We start from the raw sequence: 19,691 nt of genomic DNA on the forward strand, positions 1-19,691 counted from the left end.
TACTCGTATCCTTGCCAATGGTTGTTCATAAAAAAAGTTACACCCACTCAATAAAATTAGGCCAAAAGCCCAAATGGTGAAAAATGGCTAGAAGTTAACCCCACTCCATGCTATAAAAAGCTGTCCTAGCATCTAAGGACAGGAGGGTCACAAAATTGGCTTCCGTGGCGTGGAGGATCCCGAACATGCTTCACAAGTTTAGCCTAGTGCCCCAATGATGCATGAATCCGGATTGGTCCAGTTGGATGAGGTGGTAATCACTTTACAGAAATGCATGGATAGGGCCTAAGCCGAGACTTTGACCTCGTAATTAAGCAGGGGGATTGGTCTGCTCGACCCAGAATCCGATGGGGATTTGCCCTCTTTGGGAATTACAACTATCACTGCCGTCCTCTGGTCTTGAGGTAGGGCCCCTTCTGTTTTGACCTCCTTAAACATACAGAGTAGATGCTCCGCAGTTTTATCTAGCATATATTTAAATAATTCTAGGGGCAATCCATTAGGTCGCACTGCTTTCCTGGATTGTAGTGCAGGTGCAGCTGTGCCAATCTACTTCACCGTCAAATCTCCCTCCAACATTTCCCTATCCCCTGAGGATCAAGTTTTATCTCGTAAAAGGTCTCTGCAGTCCAACTCTGTCATCACGGATGAGGATGTGTACAGTGGTTCGTAATAAGTTGCGAACGCCTCAGCTATCTCCACCCGGTCTCATGTCGTCCTCCTGCACAATCCACTATCTCCAGGTACCCACCTACCATTCGCCCTCCTCTTATCTAACCACACCAGTAGTTTATTGGCCTCATCCCCCACCTCATATAGTCTGTGTTGGGTATCCAACGCCTGGCACTGTCCTCCAGTAATTCTTGCTGGCGCAACCTTAACTGGTGTCTCAATTCTGAAGGTGTTGCCTCTCCCTCGGCCATCCGGATCTCCAGGCTCCGGAGCTCAGTTAGGCATTGTAGTATCTTCCCCCTTTTCAGTAACCCTGCCTGGGCATGGCCCCTGATCACTGTTTTAAACGCCTCCCAAAGCGTCACCTTGAGTCCAAGGACCCTAGGTTTTCTGCGAAGAATAGCTCAGCGTTCTTTCTCAAAGAGGATTTGATTTTTTATCCTTGAGATACCACTGTTCAATCCTCAGGGGTAAGGTATAATCCCTCATTAGGTCCTCGAGCATGACCTCCACTAAGGAGTGGTCGGACACCCCACACGCTATTTGTGTGGCCCTTTTAAAATCCCCCAAACCGTGGGCCTGCTTGATGAGACATGCAGGTGTACTGTTTAGTGGTTGGATGTTGGTAACGCCATATATCACCCAGACCTATGCCCAGGAGGGTCCACCCTCCTCCCTGATGCTGCCTCTCCCAAAGCATCCATCTCAATAGAGATATCATCAATCATGTCCCCCACCCCTCCCAGTATCCGCGGCCTTCCGGGAATTCAAGTAGAAATGGGCAAAGCAAATCCAGCGTGGGAGTTTGCAACCTAGGTGGGACATACAGCGAGCAGAAATTAAGAGTTTGCCCCTCCCACTGGCCACTCACCGTTACAAACCTACCCAATGGACCAGTCCATGTCTTTCTCGGAATGAAAGGACGAACCCCGCCTGTGTCACCAGGGTATAACCAAACCTGTCTAGCACATTACAGTGATTACCACTGAGGTATGTTTGCTGTAATATAATGATATCTGGGGCATGTCTCTTAATAAATTTCATGACTGCTGTTCATTTTATCTTGCCATTAAGGCCATTAACAATCCAAGACCACACTTTATCGAATTCCCTTGAGCTTAAGGCCTAGTCATGCCAAAAGGTCCCTCCCCCCTTCGGATTTTTCTTCCTTTGATAGTTCACTGCTCCTTTACTGAGCCCCCTGTCCACTGTGAGATGACCGTCCTCCCTACTCCCCCGAGCACTTAGCTTTCTACTTGTGATACCACCATAACGAGTCAACTTACCCCAACTTCGACCCACCTCCCCCCAACCTGCTAGATAAGTGGTGCGTTCCCCAACCTGCAGAGCGCCAGTCGCCCAAGGAATAACATACTATACCTTCAATAGGGGGTGTCTCGGCTACGTAAAGATAAGCAACATAGAGGGTTAACTTGTTTCAAACCCCTACTAGAACTATCACAGTTCGAAGTTCCCCATTATCGAAGAACGCACCTGTGAGAGGCAGTGTATCCGGAATCTCTGCTTACAGTTCCACTGCCATGCTTATTGCAGGTCCTTGTCACTTGGGCTACTGCACTCACCCAGCGCCAATCACGACCTAAAGTGCCAGGTCTTGGGAAAAGCATAATGTACTTGATTACTCGCTCACGGATTTCACTCTTTACCGCCTCGAAACTCCTCATCAGGGGCCTGCAGTGTAAAGTCGGGGAAGAAACAGACCAGGGTATTCTCAAAGAGTATGTCTCCCTTTGGTCTTGCCGCTTGGAGGATCGCATCGCGGTTTGCAATAGTTGAAGACTTTTGCGATTATCGTTTGTGGGGGAGCCATGGGTTTGGCCGGGGACACCGGGCCCGATGCGCGCTCTTGATCTAAAATAATTTGGATAGTCTCTTAGGCTGCAACGTGTTCAGTATGAAATCCTCCAGGAAGAGGTCTATGCTGGGGCCCTCCGCTCCCTCCGGGACCCCCACCTCCCTCAAGTTATTCTTTCTTAATCCTTCAGCTTGAGTGCCATTGCGCTGGCCTGCTGAGTCAAGGTTTTTACTTGCAATTCTAGGCGTTTCATCATGGACTGGAGCTGGTCTATTTGGGTCTCGGCCTTTGTGACTTTTTCGCTACGCTTTTGAAGACCTGCCCTAATCAAGTTTACCTAAATGGTCACGGTGTCTATCTTGAGCTCTAGGGTGCCCTTCAAGTCCTTTATTGCTGCCATGATTGCTCAAAGGGACGGCTCCACGGCCGCCTACCCTTCTGCTAATAAGGGGGCTTTTGGAACCACGTAATTGTCCATTTGTAAATGTAAATGTATGTGTCTTGTAAAGCGCACTGCTGCCCTGAGGCGTCGTGGCGCTGTAGACCGCTGGGGAACCCGTCCTGGCTATCCCTGTGAGATGGTCCCTACTGGGTATCTCCAAGGTGAAACCAGGCATCCCCGGCGAAAGTGGGGGGCCGTTGTAGAGATAAGGCAAGCTAATGCCCAGAGTTGCCGAGTGTGATCCCTGGTTAGAGTAGGCACGAGGCGAGAATTATCGAGTCCGCTGACCCTGGTCCACGACCCTGCCGCGTCGGGAATTGAACCCTGGTCCCGGGCCGTTCTCTGCTTCCGGGTCTGCCGCCTCTAACCAGTGAGCCACACCACTCCACCATTTTGTTAGTCTCGGGTGCTCCTGGCCCTTTAGGCTTCACTATTGCAGTTCAGTTCGCCAGGACCTCCCCTCCTCGTTAGGTTGGGGGTGTTTATCTCTGTCCCTACCCCCACCAGGTGCTTCGTGGGTGCCCCACCGCCCGAGGGGGCAAGAGTTAGCGACTGGGCCTACTCCTTCATCTCCCTGGGGGGTCCACCGCCTTATCCCCCACCTCCCTAGGGGGTCCGCCGCCTTATCCCCCACCTCTCTGTTGCAGTTCAGGCTGCACTCCGGCCTCGCGCTCACTTGCCTGTTGGATCCGCCCTCTCTGCTGTCAGGTATGAGCTCCCCAGGGCTCCTTAGTGCCAGATGGAGCACCACAATGCAGGTTTGGACTTCACCTGACATCAGTACCTTCACTCCACCTGGACGTCGGGGTCCCCACTCACCAGGCCAATAAACTCTTCAGGCCCCTACACCACCAGGCCACTGCCCGGCCTTCCCATGCGTCTCTGTTGAGGGTCCTTCAGCACCACAAGGCGCAGTACCCAATACGGGCTGCGCTGGCCAGATGCGATCCCCTCTTCCGTCTCGCCACCTGTCCCAGGCCCACCAACTCACAGGGCAGTGGTGTTGTGAGACATGACTCGGCCCTCCCCTGCCTGTCGTGGCAAGGAGTTAATTTGTGCATGGGCAACCACTCTCGCCGTCCTCAGTTGTCAACAGGCCTTTTCTCTTGCTATGGCCCCCGTTGCCACGAGTCTTGAGGGCCTCGGCCGCCTTCGTATTTCTTCTGGCACCTTCTCTGCCATCAGATTCGTGTCAACTTGATCCGTGCAGAGCTGGCCAGATCCACCACTCCTTCACCACGCACCGCAGTCAAGGGCCTTCGGATTGCTGTGAGGACCCACTCCTGATTGCCTGGCCTTTCGGAGCAGCTTTGCTGCCTCCCAGCTCCACACCGTTTGCTGTTGTTGCCTCTACTCGGCCTTCTGCTGTTTCACTTGTTACCGGGGAGCGCAGCATGAGCCTGGGGCTGGGATGGCAGGGCCCCCCACCACTCCATGCAAATTTTCTGGCTTGGGGACTCCTTGAGATGCTGGATAAAAGGATGGATTGCAGGGTTAATTCCCTAACAGAGCAGAGCTCTGTTAATGTGCGGCCATCTATGTTCGTGGCCAAGCCACACCCCTCCGGTCAGAACATTTTATTTACGCAAACCCTTTTTTATCCCAAGGTTCTACATCTCCAACCTGATCCTGTGGGGCACTGGTGTGATACATCTTCAAGGTAGCTATTGCTGGGAGGAGTGAGCTTTGTAGAAATATTAAAATCTGAAGATAAATGTGTTCATTATGGTTAACCCTAATCCTTACCGAATAAGATATATTTAATAGATGCCATGATTTTTCTGTTGGCCCATTAAAATGCTCCATAGACAATTTGGACTTTGTGCCATTACTGTAGAATACAATTGTTTGTAATACACTACCATGATACCGGTCCTTCCCAGTGGCTTTCCTTGGATGGGGACAAAACCACAAGTTGGAAATACCATTACTCGGTTAAAGTATGACTTATATGAACTTGTTGCAGTTTTAGGTTTTCTGATACAGAGACGAGGTAGTGGGATGTCTGGTATATGGGGCCTTTGAGGCAAAGAAGTTCTCAAGAAAGTTTAATCATGCTCCGACACAGGCCCTTCACTGCCAGGAAATTGATGGGACAATGGCTAACCTCATTTAAAAAAAAACTGTGTTGTGGTACCAGTTAAATTGCAAGTTGATAGACCTCTATTCCTTCTAACTCCACTCTACAAGTCGGTTTATTAATACACAGAAATAAGCTCACATTCAGCTCACAGAAAGCACAACTACCATAAGAAAGGGTCGCCCAGGTTCTGGGGTATTTCATGAACCTCTAGTGTCTCGTAACCGATTTGAGGTATTTTTTGATGGAGGACAGAGTTTCACAGACCCAGTGACATGTAAATTACCAGTAAAGAAGTGCAGCACTGATCTTCCTCTATCTGGTCTGTCCTCATTCGTAGTGTACTCAACAGGTGGCACCCTGGATCTCTGAGCCTCAACAGGGAGTGGACCATCAAGTAATATTGCAGACTCTATACTTTCATTAACCGCTTTGTAGTGCTGAGTAAAACATCGGGCCCATCCCCAGAGGAGTTCTTAGACTCTGATTGGTTTCTATGGGAGCAGTTTGTTTCAAGAAAAAGAAAACCAGTTGTTAACACTACAGCTGCCAAATGCTTTAAGTACCAATGTTTATTTCTCTGTATGCTTAAATCTTCCAAACTGAAGAGTAGGCTGAATGAATTCTTCAGTGAGTGCTCTTACCAGTGCCTGACTGCCTCCACTCCTTCCCCTGCTGCCACTTATAATGGATCTGGGTACTGTAAGCAAGCCACCTCATGTAATGGCTTCGCCATCCCAGTCTGTAAATCCTCGGGCTTGGCTCTGTGAATGGTTCTTGTAGTACTTCCGACTCAAGAATAGTTTAACATGCCGTTTGTCAGATTTATATGATAGATTTAATTAGTAATTTAATTTATAGGCACATTTTTCATCTGTGATGAGTGTTAAACTACATCTATTTTGTACCTTTTCATTAAAGCCCTTTTCCATATGTTTATGCATTGTAAAATTCAGGTTGCACCTTGTTTAAGTGGTCTTTCTTCTTTGTTGTACTTGTTCACCAAATCTAACACATGCTTGATGTGAACACTTGTGAAGAACTTCTGACAGGAAAAATATACTGCCCATTAGCAGTATCCCAAAAATGTATAGGGATTGTTTGTAGGGTTTATCTAGCTTCGCTCTAATGGGATAGGACGTATATTGAAAGTACTAGGATGCTTCCTCGCCCGCACTGGGATGTGTGATATGAAACCTTAGAAGCAACATTGTCTATCATGTGTGCATTAATACTTGATCTAATTTCTGACTACATTTCAGGAAACCGATGTACATTACTTCTAAAAGAAAGCTCCTTACAGTGAACATGGCATGTCCATTCTGAGTCCTCAAGCACCATTACAGGGATGGACCGCAGTGGAAAATATGCATGTCCATGGAGCACCATTCAAAGTGCACTGCTACCTAAAATACCTGTTGAAATAATATCTAGTTTAATTCTGTATTCACTTTACCAAGTTTTACAGTGTCACAGTTCATGTGATGGACTAATTCTGCGAGCGCAGTTATATGAACCAGCATGCATGGATTAGTAAATACGAATAAAGTCAGGTTTCAAGGAGTAAGAGAGACTCGTGAGATATGAGACATGAGTCCATGCCAGTGGAAATGGGAGTTAGACAGAGGCCTTTAAACCCTGGTAAGTTCGAATCCACTGGCTATAAAGTACATTCTGTCTGGATGCACTAACCGTGTGCTTTACATCACGCCCGCTGGATTCACTCTTCCATCTCACCACATCCAGTGACCCCATACACAGGGATAAGAGGACCAGCAGTAGAAATATTGGAATGGGGTGACAACAGACACACGATCCCAACACTCTGACTTGTCTTTTTTCTTCGTCCATGATGTCTGCAGGATGCAGTGGGTATCTAAAGGAAAATCTAGGTGTCTCTAGTAACCTGCCATGTAGGTTCAACACTTTACTGAAACAGTGCATGGATATACTGTTGCAATAGCTCTGCATAACCAACTCTTGTGCTTTGATGTGAAACTTGTATTTCTTGAAACCTAACATACAAAGAAAACGGGCTATAAATATATGTTTACTAACTTTTATCCCTTTGACTTCAATAACTACCTCAAGCTTCATCTCAATCCCCCTTGAATGCATTTCTGTGGAAGGAAGTTTAGAGTTTCAAGTTGATTGTTACAGCACTGCGAGAAAATCACCAAACATTAATAATCTGCTATTTCTTATTTTAGTAATTTGTGCCAATAAATGTGAACTCTAATATGTAAGGCTTTGACATTCATACATATCATGAACAACATACTCCTGACTCCTCCTGCTCCATTTCATAACCTTTAAATGAAATGCAACAAACCCACCATCTCGGAACACTACATATCAAATCTCAAATAGTTAAAAGTTTTTTTTAAACCTAACAGCACAACTTTCAGAAATATTTCTTTGTATTCCCACGCCTTTAAGTAGAAATCAAAAAGGAAGCCAAGCAATTTTGCAAATGGAATCCCAGATCAGTGTAACAAGATTCTGACTGCAGTAACACTGTGCCACTGTTGCCTATCGAAGAAGCTGTGGTCTGCGAGGGAAGTTAAATCCAGATATAACAATGGCCACTGCATCTCCATACTATACAAAGTTCCAACCCGTAAGCAATACCTTCAGCCCCTCTTCCTGACAAGTTCTTCCCATCCGATGTGCTGTATACTTTTTTACCTGAGCACCCATCGTCAATCACGTAGGGGAACTTTGTGCATTACAAAAATCTTTCAATGTCTCATTCTCACCATTTTCAAAAAATGATCTTGTACATTTCTTTTTTACATTTAAAATGTCTGTTGCATTTTAATTGCTTAAATGTTGTGTCATATTTTACTCACTATATGTATACTATCATGTCCACTTTTTCATCACCATTTCACTTTTTTTATATAGAAATTCTCCTACTTTCAAGTCATTTGAAGAAACAGTTGAAACTTTAAAGGTAAGTATCAGACCATTGCAGCTTTTCAGTTGCTAGTGCATAATGTCAGAAGCATTTTAATTCATTTTGCTCCTCATATGTTCAGCATTTATGACTACTTCTTCGCCTCGACTTGTACCATAAACCATATTTCGAGCTACTTAAAATAAATCACGTCAGCTTTAGTGTAAAACTGACGAATAGTTGCTGTTCATGCAGCCATCTCGGACTCAGTTGACCTATTTTCATCTTGGTGAGATTCCCTTGATTTTCTCATAACCTTTATTTTACCTTGAGAGAAATCATCTGTTCCTGGCATGTGTACCTGTAGATACACATGCTGTACATTCTCTTGCCATCTAGTGTAGGGCTCAGACATGTGCAAGTTGTTTTTCTTTAAAGAAGTCTTTTCGAGTCACGAGGTATAGTGACTCCACCTATTGCTGATAATGCACATGGGCATCGGCTCGATTTGTCAGATTGTTTTTTTTTCTTCGCTGTCTGGTCCCTCTGATCTCCGGTACGACGCCGCGTGGTGTTCTAATAGTGCCTGCTTGAATCCGTTTCTCGTCAAAAGAGATTACAATTGTGTGTCTGGTTTCACCCATCCCGTACCCCCTTAGACTCTGTTCCACGGTTTGGGAAATTTTCACAACCCGTTTGAGGCCTGGCTGCTTCAGGCCTCTATCACTTCCTTGATGCATAAGAATGTCCCAGTGATAGATATAACTAATTTCGGTTTTTCCCCAAGTGTCGCTTGAAAAATCCAAGGACATACCTCCACCAAATGTGTAAGTTCTGCTTGTCCCTCGACCACCAGGAGGACTCAGACAAAGTGCGTCTTGCCTTCCGCAACCACAAAAACTAACTGAAACCGCCAAGCCCATCAATAGGCGACACCTCGACCTTTTTGGGGACTAAGATATCTAGGGTGACCAGCTGGCCGTAGCCTCCTGTGCCGAGATAGAGCTGTTGCTGGTCGAGAGTTCTATTTCCGACACCAAGTAGGAAAGCAACCACTAGTGCAACACCTGATAAAAATGATCACAGTGAGTGCTACCCTCCCACAGACTGCTCCTCAACATCACTCACACTCCGGGGAGGTTAGAGCTTTGAACTCACAGGCCACTCATGAGGCCTCCGATCTGAATAGAGGGATCAGACCCGACGCCTGCCCACCCTTTGGGGTCAAAGACCTCTTCCAAGCCTCACCTGTCCACCTCGACCACGTGATTGGCTCTGGCCTCGAAGTCTAGAAGACTTACTTGAGGCCCGCCTCAGAGCCGAAGGCCTCAAATCTGAAACCCAGCTTGGCACTGCAGGGGCATCAAAAAACCTTGGCTCCGAAAAGACTGCCTCCTCTGTTACTTCCAAGGATTTTGACCAGCCGATCCTCCAGCGCTTCTGAGGAGCTCGACGTCCGGCAGCAGCATATCCACATCCTGCCTGGCACTGGTCTGATCCTAGCCAAGCCTCCAGACAAACTTAAGGACCGTGTTCCTCTAAAGAGGAAATTGACTTTCGAAGAAGCCTTAAACCCGCCTTTGAAGCAGACGCTCAAAAAGGTTTGGCTCCATAAGGGCACCTCTCTACCACCTCCATTGCCTCCTCCAGTTGCTTCTCCTCCTCTTCTGCCTCCTGTACCGCTCCCCACTCGGCCCTCCTCTCAACTACTACCTGTGGACCCTATGCCACAATTACATCAGGATTCTTTTCCTTCTGGAAGGGCAGTTGGGGGAGGGAGTCCAAGGTCTCCCTACAACATTTATAACCCGCCATATGACACACAGCCTCATAATGACCCCTGTAATGACCATAACATGGATCCCCCAGCTGACACTGATCCAGACCTCTATCAGGTTACCCCCAGATGACAACACTTAATACCATAAGGTTATCCACCGTGCAGTCACCTTTCACAGGGTGGAGATGCACAAGAAGCCTGAGGAGAAGAATTTTCTTATGCAGACCCTCTCCACAAATAGGTTGATGCAACGTCTGACTATAATTAAGGATATGCTTATTCTGGCTCAGGACGTCTTCAATGAATCAGTGAAAGCACAAATTGCCATTCTAAGGATTGACAAGAAACACAAGGCATCCACCTCTGACTCACCTTACATCAAGGAACAAATACCACCGACTCATTGGTTGAACATAGATAACTAAAGTGTGCTAACTCCCAGGGCACAGGAGACGTTCCCTCTCCAGACTGAGAGCAAAAAGATTGATGCGCAGACAAACATTTTGCTGCCCAGTCTGCCACACATTGGTGGATCACCAGTTCAGTAGGCCTTTTCTCTCGTTGCAACCGGGCCCACTCGGATGAGATGGAGGACTTGATCCAGCACCTCCCAGACCAATATAAGAAATGGGGTCAGGATTTGATGGCGGAAGGGAAAACCACTTCCAACAACATCAGATGCGCTTTGGACGCAGCAGACACAGCTGTTAGAGGCATCCATACTAGTGTCCTCCTTTGCAGGCACACCTTGCTACGAGTGTCTGATTTCAAACTGCAGTTGCAACAGTGTGTCCTCAACTTGTCATTCTGTGGTGAACATCTGAATGCAAGTTGATTAGATGTTGGAAAAAATTAAGGTGGACAAGTGCCTTGCCAATACAATCTGCTTGTGGCTTATTTGGCCACACAAGTGCAGTGGGCCAAACCACCACCCTTGAAACATCCTTTACCAGACAACAGCAGCAACAAACACCCTCTCTGAGTTACTAGAGGGGAGGTAACAAGGGCAACAGCTGTGTCAGAGGAAAAGGTGCAGCCCCCAAAACGTCTGCACCTGTCGAGCAGTGACTCCCTTACCCTTCCCCCTGACCATCTAACACCTGTCTGGGGAAAATTGCAGGGGTTTCTGCCCCGCCGGGTAGAGAGTACCATGGCCCAGGGGGTATAGATATCAAAGCAGAGGGATACTGTCTAGAGCTCACACAAACACCACCAACCATTTCCCTCTCTGTGCCCCCTTCCAGTCCCCCCACTGACACTCTCCCCTGAACATTAGCGTCTATTCAAAGAGTAGATGCATGCCCTACTCAGCAAAGGTGCATAGAGCCCTTGCAGCCCCAGCACAGTGGCAAGTGAGAGGGTACACTCTGTCGTGTATTTCTATAGGTTCTGATTCGATCCCCCTATTCCTGACCCTATTCTGGTTAAACTTACTAGCTAGTTAACTAACAGTCAGCCCATGAGGCAAGAAATTCCCCATGATGCAGATACCGTTATCTGACGCAGTCACACTACGGCACAGGAACGTGTTATCTGATTAGGTCATAACGCTTGAGATCTAATTAGACAAGCGACATTCCTCCAGCCCCTGATAAGGCATACGACGTTCTCATAACAAATCAAACCTATGACAACCTGGATAATCCGTGCGGCCATTGTTTTGATTTCACAGAGAACTTTAGTAAAGAATGTGCTAACGAGCAAGTCGTATGACATCTTTATTGACGTACCTATGTCCATCCTTACGTCAATCCCGGCACCTTTAAGGTATAAATATTGCCGACCTTGCCCTATGCAAACACACGCGTGGTGACAAGACGGAGCAGCCATACTTGCCGAAGCCGAGAGCAGAAGCAGACCCCGCAGGCAGCAGCCCCGCCTTCCTGACGCGCTGAGAGACGCGCTGCTATCTCAAGCCGAGAGACCCAGCACCGGCGCTTCTGGGCAGCCCTCGCAGGCAGCCTGGAATATCGAGAGCAGAGAAAGAGATACCATTCCTCATTCATCCTAAATTCCAGGTACAGAACTGAATAACCCCTCCTAGAGAATTCTTTAGTTATTCACTTGGCAAAAACAAACTTAAACTAAACTGTAACTTTCTATTCCCGCCCACGCATTAGACTTAGGTCAGGTACACGGGGTAGGCGTATTTAGAAACACCAGTTGAGTACGTTTAGTCAAATGTATATGTGTATGTAAATATATTTTAATCATTTTAAACATCATATGGCTCAGAAACCATATCAATGTTTTTACAGTATTATTTTATACTATTGCTTCTAATGTATGCACTTTACTTAACTATAAGTATTACAATAATATCGATCCATTTCTCTTGTACGAGAAAAGAGACTGATCAATAAATAACATCTTTTATTGAACACGCCCGTCTCTTCCTTTTCTCTACATTCTGATGAGACTAAGAATGCACGTACTGACTGAGTAAAATAATTGCCTTGTGCTCACACGACTCTCGAGATTGACTCTTGATTAGGGGAGAGCAAAGTTGTCATGTTCTATGGTTGTCAGAAACTAAATCCCTTCTTGTCTAATCAGGGGAGTTAATCCTTCCTTGAACATTCGAGAAAGTTTCTAGCGAACTCTGAGCTTAGCTGGCAAACCCAAAAATTAAGTCTAGTTTCGACAGTAGTAGACCTAGTTAACGTCTGGCCTAGGCCTTTACTACTGTAGGTACTATTCCAATGCGCAGAGCCTATTGGGAAAATAGGAGCTACACTACAACTCCTTATACTGCATGATTACAAGAATAATCCTCTACTACAGTAAGGTAAGGCACCTTCATGACCGGCCTCCACCTGAACAACGCCTACTTTTCACCTACCAATCCACCCTGCGCATCGAAGGTTCCTGTGCTTTGTGATGAGTGGTCAGCATTGTTAATTAAATTGCTGCCCTTTGGAGTAACCACAGCACTTAGGGTGTTTACAAAGCGTTTTGCACTGGTAGCCGACCACATCAGAAGGAGCAGCGTCCCTTTCCTTACCTGGACGATTGGCTGATCAAGAGTGCCACACAGCAACAATGCCTAGCACACACACAAGCTACCAGACATCTCCTGCACAGCCTAGGCTTCACCATCAATGCAACCAAATCCCACATTCAACCGATGCAAGTACAACCCTTCCTCTGGCCATACTTGACTCTAAAGTAGCGAAAGCAATTCCCTGTGCAGCAAGGTTACAAGCATTACGAACGCTGCTACCTCATTTTCATCCAGATTGCCTGGTAACGGTCAGGAAGGTCTTGCGCCTCTTGTGTATGATGGCCTCTTGTATTGCCATAGTCCTGTATGCCAGGTTGCACATGCGTCCATTGCAAGAGTGCCTAGCAGCACAATGGTCACAGGCGGGGGTTCAGTTGGGGGATCTATTGTTGATCTGGGACTTCACTCCTCGCTCTCTGCTGTGGTGGAATGCCTGTTGCAAGGATGACCCTTTCTAGAGCTTGTTCACCAAATGAATGCCTCACTCACAGGTTGGAGCGTTCACTTGCAAGAACTGACTGTGTAAGGTGTGTGTGTACAGCCAAACAATGGGATCTCCACATCAGCCAAATTGAATTGTCAGCAATCCAGCTAGCCCTCAAGGCGTTGCTTCCTCTCATTTAGTACAAGGTAATTCTAGTCAGGACAGAGAACACAATTGCTGTGTTTTACTTACATAAACAGGGCAACACCCACTCCCTGCAGTTGTTTGCTCAGAGCATTTGGCGTTGGGCGATACATCATGGAGTCCATCTCCTCATACAGAACATACCCAGGGTACCAACAACGTTGCAGGGCTGCTCAGCAGGATACATCAACAAGTCTGAGTGGTTACTGGACCCCCAAGTCCCACTCCCCCCATTGGCGACACCTACACATAGACCGGTTTGCCACTGGTAAAAATGCAAAATGCTCAAACTTAATCTCCATGCTACCACATCCGCAATCCATAGGCAAAGCACTATGGAAGAGCTGGTCAGGGGTATTTTCCTACATGTTCTCTGCATCTCCCTCTTCTTCCGTTTGTGGTACGGAACCCTTGGCAAACATTCTTCACTCTAATCTTGGTAGCCCTGACCTGGGCCAGACAGCCCTGGTTCACCACCTTACTCCGCCTCTCTAGTGCCTTTCAAGAAGCTGCCCAACCGGCCAGATCTTCTTCCCAAAACAAGGTACTTCCAGGCATCCCAACACCAAACAGCTCAATCTTGCGATTTGGTCCCTGAAGTCCTAGAATTTGAGGACCTCTATCGACCTTCTTAATACATGACCATTCTTAAAGAAGCACGCAGCCAACAAGAAGAGCCGGTTATGCGGCCACGTGGAAATGGTTTGTGCATTATTGTCTCCCTAAATACATTGATCCTCTCAAAGCAACAGCATTGCTTGTACTTCTATCAGATTCCACTTGGCTGCTGTGGCTGCTTATCCCCAAAACAGAGAACACATTTCACTTTTCGGGGTGCCGGTTGTCAATGCCTTCACGGAAGGGCTCAAAAGGAATATTCCACCATGGGTGCCACCTGCTCCTGTGTGGAACCTTAACATTGTTCCCACTGGAACAATGGGTTCTCCTTTTAAACCACTGCACTCTTGTCCCCTACAGTTTTTTTCTTGGAAGGTGGCTTTTCTGGTAGCCATCACTTCTCTCATGCGTGTTAGTGAGTTACAGGCGTTTAGCCTGGAAGAACCTTTTTTCCAAGTACACCATAACAGGGTAGTTCTCAGGACAAACACCAAATTCTTACCTAAGGTGGTCTGTAGCTTCCACCTCAATCAAACCATAGAACTTCCAGTGTATTTCCCGCACCCAGAATTAGTAACAGAACAAGCTCTTCACACATTAGATGTCAGCACGCTTATGGATTATGGTGACATGACAAAGCCCTTCTGTAAGACACAGCAACTTTTTGTCTCTTTCGCAAACCATGCAAAGGGTATGCTCTCTTTAAAGTGGGTATAGTATGTTGGCTGGTCAGATGTACGCAGCACTGTTTATACTAAAGCCAAATGATCTTTGTTTGCCCCTCCCAGACCTCACTCTCCTACAAAAAAGGAGCTTCTTTAGCTTTTCTGGACACTATTACTATAGTCGATATCTTCAAGACAGCCATGTGGTGTCTACCCCCATACATTTACAAAATATTACTGTGTGGATGTTTAAGCTCATCAACAAGCTAATGTTGGTCAGGCTGTTCTTCGCACCCTTTTCCAATCTTCTGCAGCATCCTAGGCTAGCCATCACTTCTGAGAGGGCTGCTTTATCTTCTATGCACAGCATATGTATCTACACTTACACATGCCACAGCTTGAATGTTACCCTGGAAGCATCTGTCCGTGGCATGCAGTGGTGTAGATTCATGTGCCTTTTCCCCAGGCGCCTGCAGGTGTTGAAGACAATTTTGTTTTCTTTCACCTTTCATCCATAATCTTTCCTTCGCCTGGTCATCTTTCTATATTTGTATGCTCCATCTACACTTTATGTGCGGCAAAAATCTTAACAATGGAGCCAGTGCCCATGTACATGATCAGCAATAGATGTAGGCATTATATCTTGTGACTCAAAAAAACTTCTAAGAAAAAAACTTGCATACGTTCGAGCCTAACACTAGATGGCAGCAGGAAGCAGTGCATGTGAATAGACAGCACTACATGCCACGAGCAGATGCTTACCGGGCACGTAACATTTTCCTTTCCCACCCAGTAAGTGAAAGTACTTGCTGTGATGATGCACAATCTTAACTGCATCGTTGCGGCGGCTTTTCCCGCTGTGCGCGGCAATTTTAAAATTACCGCGTTACATGACGAGCTCAGCTCGTCAAGAGCGCACGGCAGGTTACGCTCATGACGAGCTGAGCTCGTCATCAGCCTGGAAGGGGTTAAACTGCTCTGGGGTTTCCTGTTTGGCATGATATTGTCATTGGCGTGCAAGTGATTCCTTTTCAGCTACAGGGTGGGTTCAACAGCCCAACCACAAGACTCTCATTAACATGAGCCCAGCAACCACTTCGGTTCTTGGCTGATGCAGATACGAAGCCTAATGAATACAGCAGATCACGCTGATGTCAGGCACTGCCATCTTTGCTCCAGGCACATATAACCAAGTAGAATTGAAACTGCAACTGTGAGGCGGAAAATAGTATATTGAAAGCCTTTGATAGTTGTTATTGAAATAGTTTAAAAAGTATAGAGGAGAGACCCTTTAGAAGAAATCCATAGTTTTCCAAATGCATTGATCACCAATGAAAACAGACCTCTCATTTACACTGATTCAATTATTAATCCTTTAACTGCTGAGCCTTTCCGCCCCATGTCCTGAGCCCTTCACTTGATAATTGGGGTACTTTGTGCTTACGCCTTCATAACATTTTTCTCACATATAAGTTATCCGTGCAAACATTTCCAATATCCTGGGGATTCAAGAAATTGCCCTTGAGCGGGGCGTGGCCAACAGCATGGCCAGGTAGGAAGTGCAGCGCCGGAGCTCCCGCCGTGCTGCCGCAGAATCCGACATTATAATAATACCCCAGGGCACCCGACACATGAATCGAGAGCACCAATACCCCCAGAGCCACCGGGACTGATCGCCCTACGGAGAAGTGATAGGGTGATTGAATTATTCCGACTTTGCCTGGAAGACCGAGAGGCCCTCCTCCGCAGACAACATGGCGGCCGCGACGCCCAAGCCCTGATTACCGGGCGGGGGGCCACTAGCAGACACCGGGGGACGGGAGGAGCTGGCGGACCGCTGAAAGCGCCCGTGCTCGGGGCGAGGCGGTGAGTTCCAAGATCCGGCAGGAGCGATTGCGGCGCGGAGGGACCGGACGCCCTTTACCAACATGGCGGCTGTGGAGCCCGAGCCCTGATCTACGGGCGGGAGGCGGCCGGCCTGCTCCGGAGGCCGATAGGAAGCAGCGGACAACAGCAAGCGTCAGAGAGCGGGGCGAGGCAGCGAGTGTGAGGGCCAGGTGGGAGCGACCGCGGCACTTCGAGTCCGGCCGTACTTTCCCAATATGGCGGCCGCGGACCCTGAGCCCCGATCATCGGACGGGAGGCAGCTGACACATCGGGGGCTGAGAGGAGCCTGTGGCACGCGGGAGGAGCCCGTACAGGTAGTGCTGGTGAGGGATCCGCCCAGCCTTGCCGCAGTCATAGACACTCTGGGGGCGGACCTTCCCCCTCCGAGGATAAACCCTTTAGAGCTCCGGGGCCTGGCTTGGGGCCTCTGGCCTAGGGGTAGACACCAGTGCTGCCTCCGGGACCTGCCCGGCCCCTTGGGGGATATCGGCCCGGGCTAGGAGGCCTCTGTTGGGGGTACCTCTTCAGTCTGGTCTTCCCCGGGGGAGACAGTGTTTGTCCCTAAATAGACGCGGGGGTGAGCGGCTGAGGCCGGAGGGGCCCAGGACTCAATATCCTTGCTACCAACACACGAAGAAAGGGTTGGCACGTCGCGAGACACCCAGGGGGGTGGAGACTCTTTGGCGGAGGGGGGATCACCCCGAAGACGCGGCCAGCCATGGGCAAAAGGGATACGCTCCTCAAAACACAGAAACTGGGACCCATGGATAACTTCACGGCGCCAAGACACCAGATGGAGTCTCTACCGGTGACTCCTGGGGCACGGACCGACACGGCACTGCTGATGGGGGCCATCCAGGCTTCCAGGACAGATATCCAGGAGTCCCGAGTGGCGTTGGAGGTCAAAATCGGGGAAGTGGGCTCTGAAGTGACACTACTCCGGCAAGATTTCCGCAAGCTGTCCGACAGGGTAACTGCGACCGAGACGAGGATTGGCGAGAATGAGGATTCAATCTCCACCCTGAAAAAGGACATGGCGGAGCTACAAGCCTCCCACCGTCAGCTGCTGTGGAAGGTGGATGACGCCGAAAACAGGGCAAGACGCAACAACCTGCGCTTTGTGGGCTTCAGAGAAGGAATCGAAGGGACGAGCATGACGTCGTTCCTCCAAACTTGGCTGGCAGACACTTTCCCGGATGCGCAGTTCTCCCCATGCTTTATTATCGAAAGGGCGCATAGGGCCCTCCTGGCAAAACCGCCTGAAGGGGCGAGACCGAGGCCGGTTATCGCCCGCTTCCTCAACTTCGCTGATAGAGACTTGATCCTGAGGGAGGCCAGGAAACTGGGGGAGATCCGACTGGAAAACGCAACGATCATGATCTTCCCAGATTATAGCCAGGAGGTACAGAAGCAACGCCGCTCATTTGATGCAGTGAAGGCGAAACTAAGAACCCTGAATATCTCATACATGCTCCTCTTCCCTGCTAAACTTAAGGTATTATACAAGGACAAGTTGGTATTCTTCACGCACCCGGATGATGCATGGCAGTGGCTTGAGGAGCGTCCTATCCTTAATAGCAGGGAGACTGCCGAGAGAGAAGAGTTGGACAGAGCAGTAAGGCAAAGGTCTCAGTGGGAACTGCCAAAGCCGCAGAGACGGAAGTCACGAAGGGTGAAGAAACAGACCCCGGCGACTCCATACCGGGAACAGGGACCAGGGGACGCGCGGCGAGGGAGAGCATCATCGCCAGGGGATAAATCCGTGCCAGGATCAAGATTCAGTTGTCTCCGGAATGATATCCGTTCAGAGGGGGACGAGGAGGAGGACTTGGGGAGCCGTGCATCTGGAGGAGAGGAGGAGGGAGGGGGGCTGGGCTCGGTACACCCGCTGGTAGAGGCGATCCGGCATCTGGAACATGATTCCTCGGGGCAGACCGGCGCCTCAGTAATGGACACGCAAGACTCCCGTTCGTGAACAATGGTGCACCTGGACAGTGGGGATGGCAGCACGACATAGGGGAGCACGCAAGTTGACACCCCCTTTCTGTTCTTTTCGTTTTTACTGTTTTTGATTTTCTGAAGGGAGTGATGTGTGGGTGGGCGACAGGCCTACTCCCACGGATAGTCCTGTCCTGTGTCAGGATGCGACTGGATGGGGAGGGAGGTGGGGTGGGAGGGGGGGCCTCCAAGTAGACTCAGTTTGGGGTTTGAGTTGGGAATGTTGGGGAGGGGGGGGGGGCAGTTGGGACAGGGCAGCAGCATACTTTGAACGCGCTCACCACCAAGGTAGGCCAGAGACTCACCCTATACAGATGCAGCATAGGGGTCGGGAAGATGCAGGGACACATGCTGTGACTCGACATGACCCTCGTACACAGGGGATTGCCCTCGTGCGAATAGTGGAGTATCCGCCCTCAAACACAATAGACACAGTGAGCTTGGGGGATAGGGGGGTTAGCATCCTGTCTTGGAATGTCAATGGACTAGGAGCTAAGATTAAGATTAAGAGAGGGCTTGTGAATGCCTACATCAAAAGAGTAGATCCAGACATCGCTCTCTTGCAATAAACCCATCTCAAAGGAACACAGTGTGCTTTCATTGCAAGGGGTCGATATAGAGCTCTGGCTCATGCAGGGTACACGTCGGACTCCAGAGGGGTGGCGGTTTTCATCAAAAAGACCTCACCATTTCATGTAACTCGAACTTGGGTAGATCCACTAGGAACATATGTAGGGGTTCAGGGATCTTGGAATAGGAGCATCTACACAATAATCTCAGTGTATGCACCTCCCAAACTACAGGCACGAACACTCAAGGCTATAGCCACTATTCTGTTAGACACGACGGACACGATCCAAGTGGTGGGGGGAGACTTTAATGATGTCATGGAGGTACAACGAGACCGAACCGGGGCTGCGGGTAGAGGGGGGACCCAGACGGCGCTGGCGCGCGTGATGCATGATTTAGGACTCCTGGATGTATGGAGGTGGCTCCACCCTACCCAAACAGCTTACTCATATTACTCGGGGGCACATAAGGTGTTCTCGAGACTAGATTATATCTTCATGTCCAGGCAATACTTGAGGGATACCGATACTGCGGACTATAACGCCAGAGGTGTGTCGGACCACTCGCCTTTGTTCGTGAGGGTGGGAAGACGCCGGGGCGCAGTGGATACCTCCTGGCACCTCGCGGCATGG

At 48.7% G+C, this 19,691-nt stretch overlaps 1 protein-coding gene across 2 annotated transcripts in view; it reads left to right on the plus strand.

Moving 5' to 3' along the window:
* Positions 1-19,691, plus strand: part of TPD52 (tumor protein D52) — a 347,528-nt gene that overhangs the window by 300,346 nt on the left and 27,491 nt on the right. For both annotated transcript variants that reach the window (XM_078687112.1, XM_078687111.1), the window contains exon 5: positions 7,918-7,966. In XM_078687112.1, the coding sequence (XP_078543238.1) occupies positions 7,918-7,966 (49 nt within the window). The remainder of the gene's footprint in view (positions 1-7,917; positions 7,967-19,691) is intronic.

Source organism: Lissotriton helveticus, chromosome 4_1, assembly GCF_964261635.1.
Source record: "Lissotriton helveticus chromosome 4_1, aLisHel1.1, whole genome shotgun sequence".
Taxonomy (NCBI): Eukaryota; Metazoa; Chordata; class Amphibia; order Caudata; family Salamandridae; genus Lissotriton; species Lissotriton helveticus.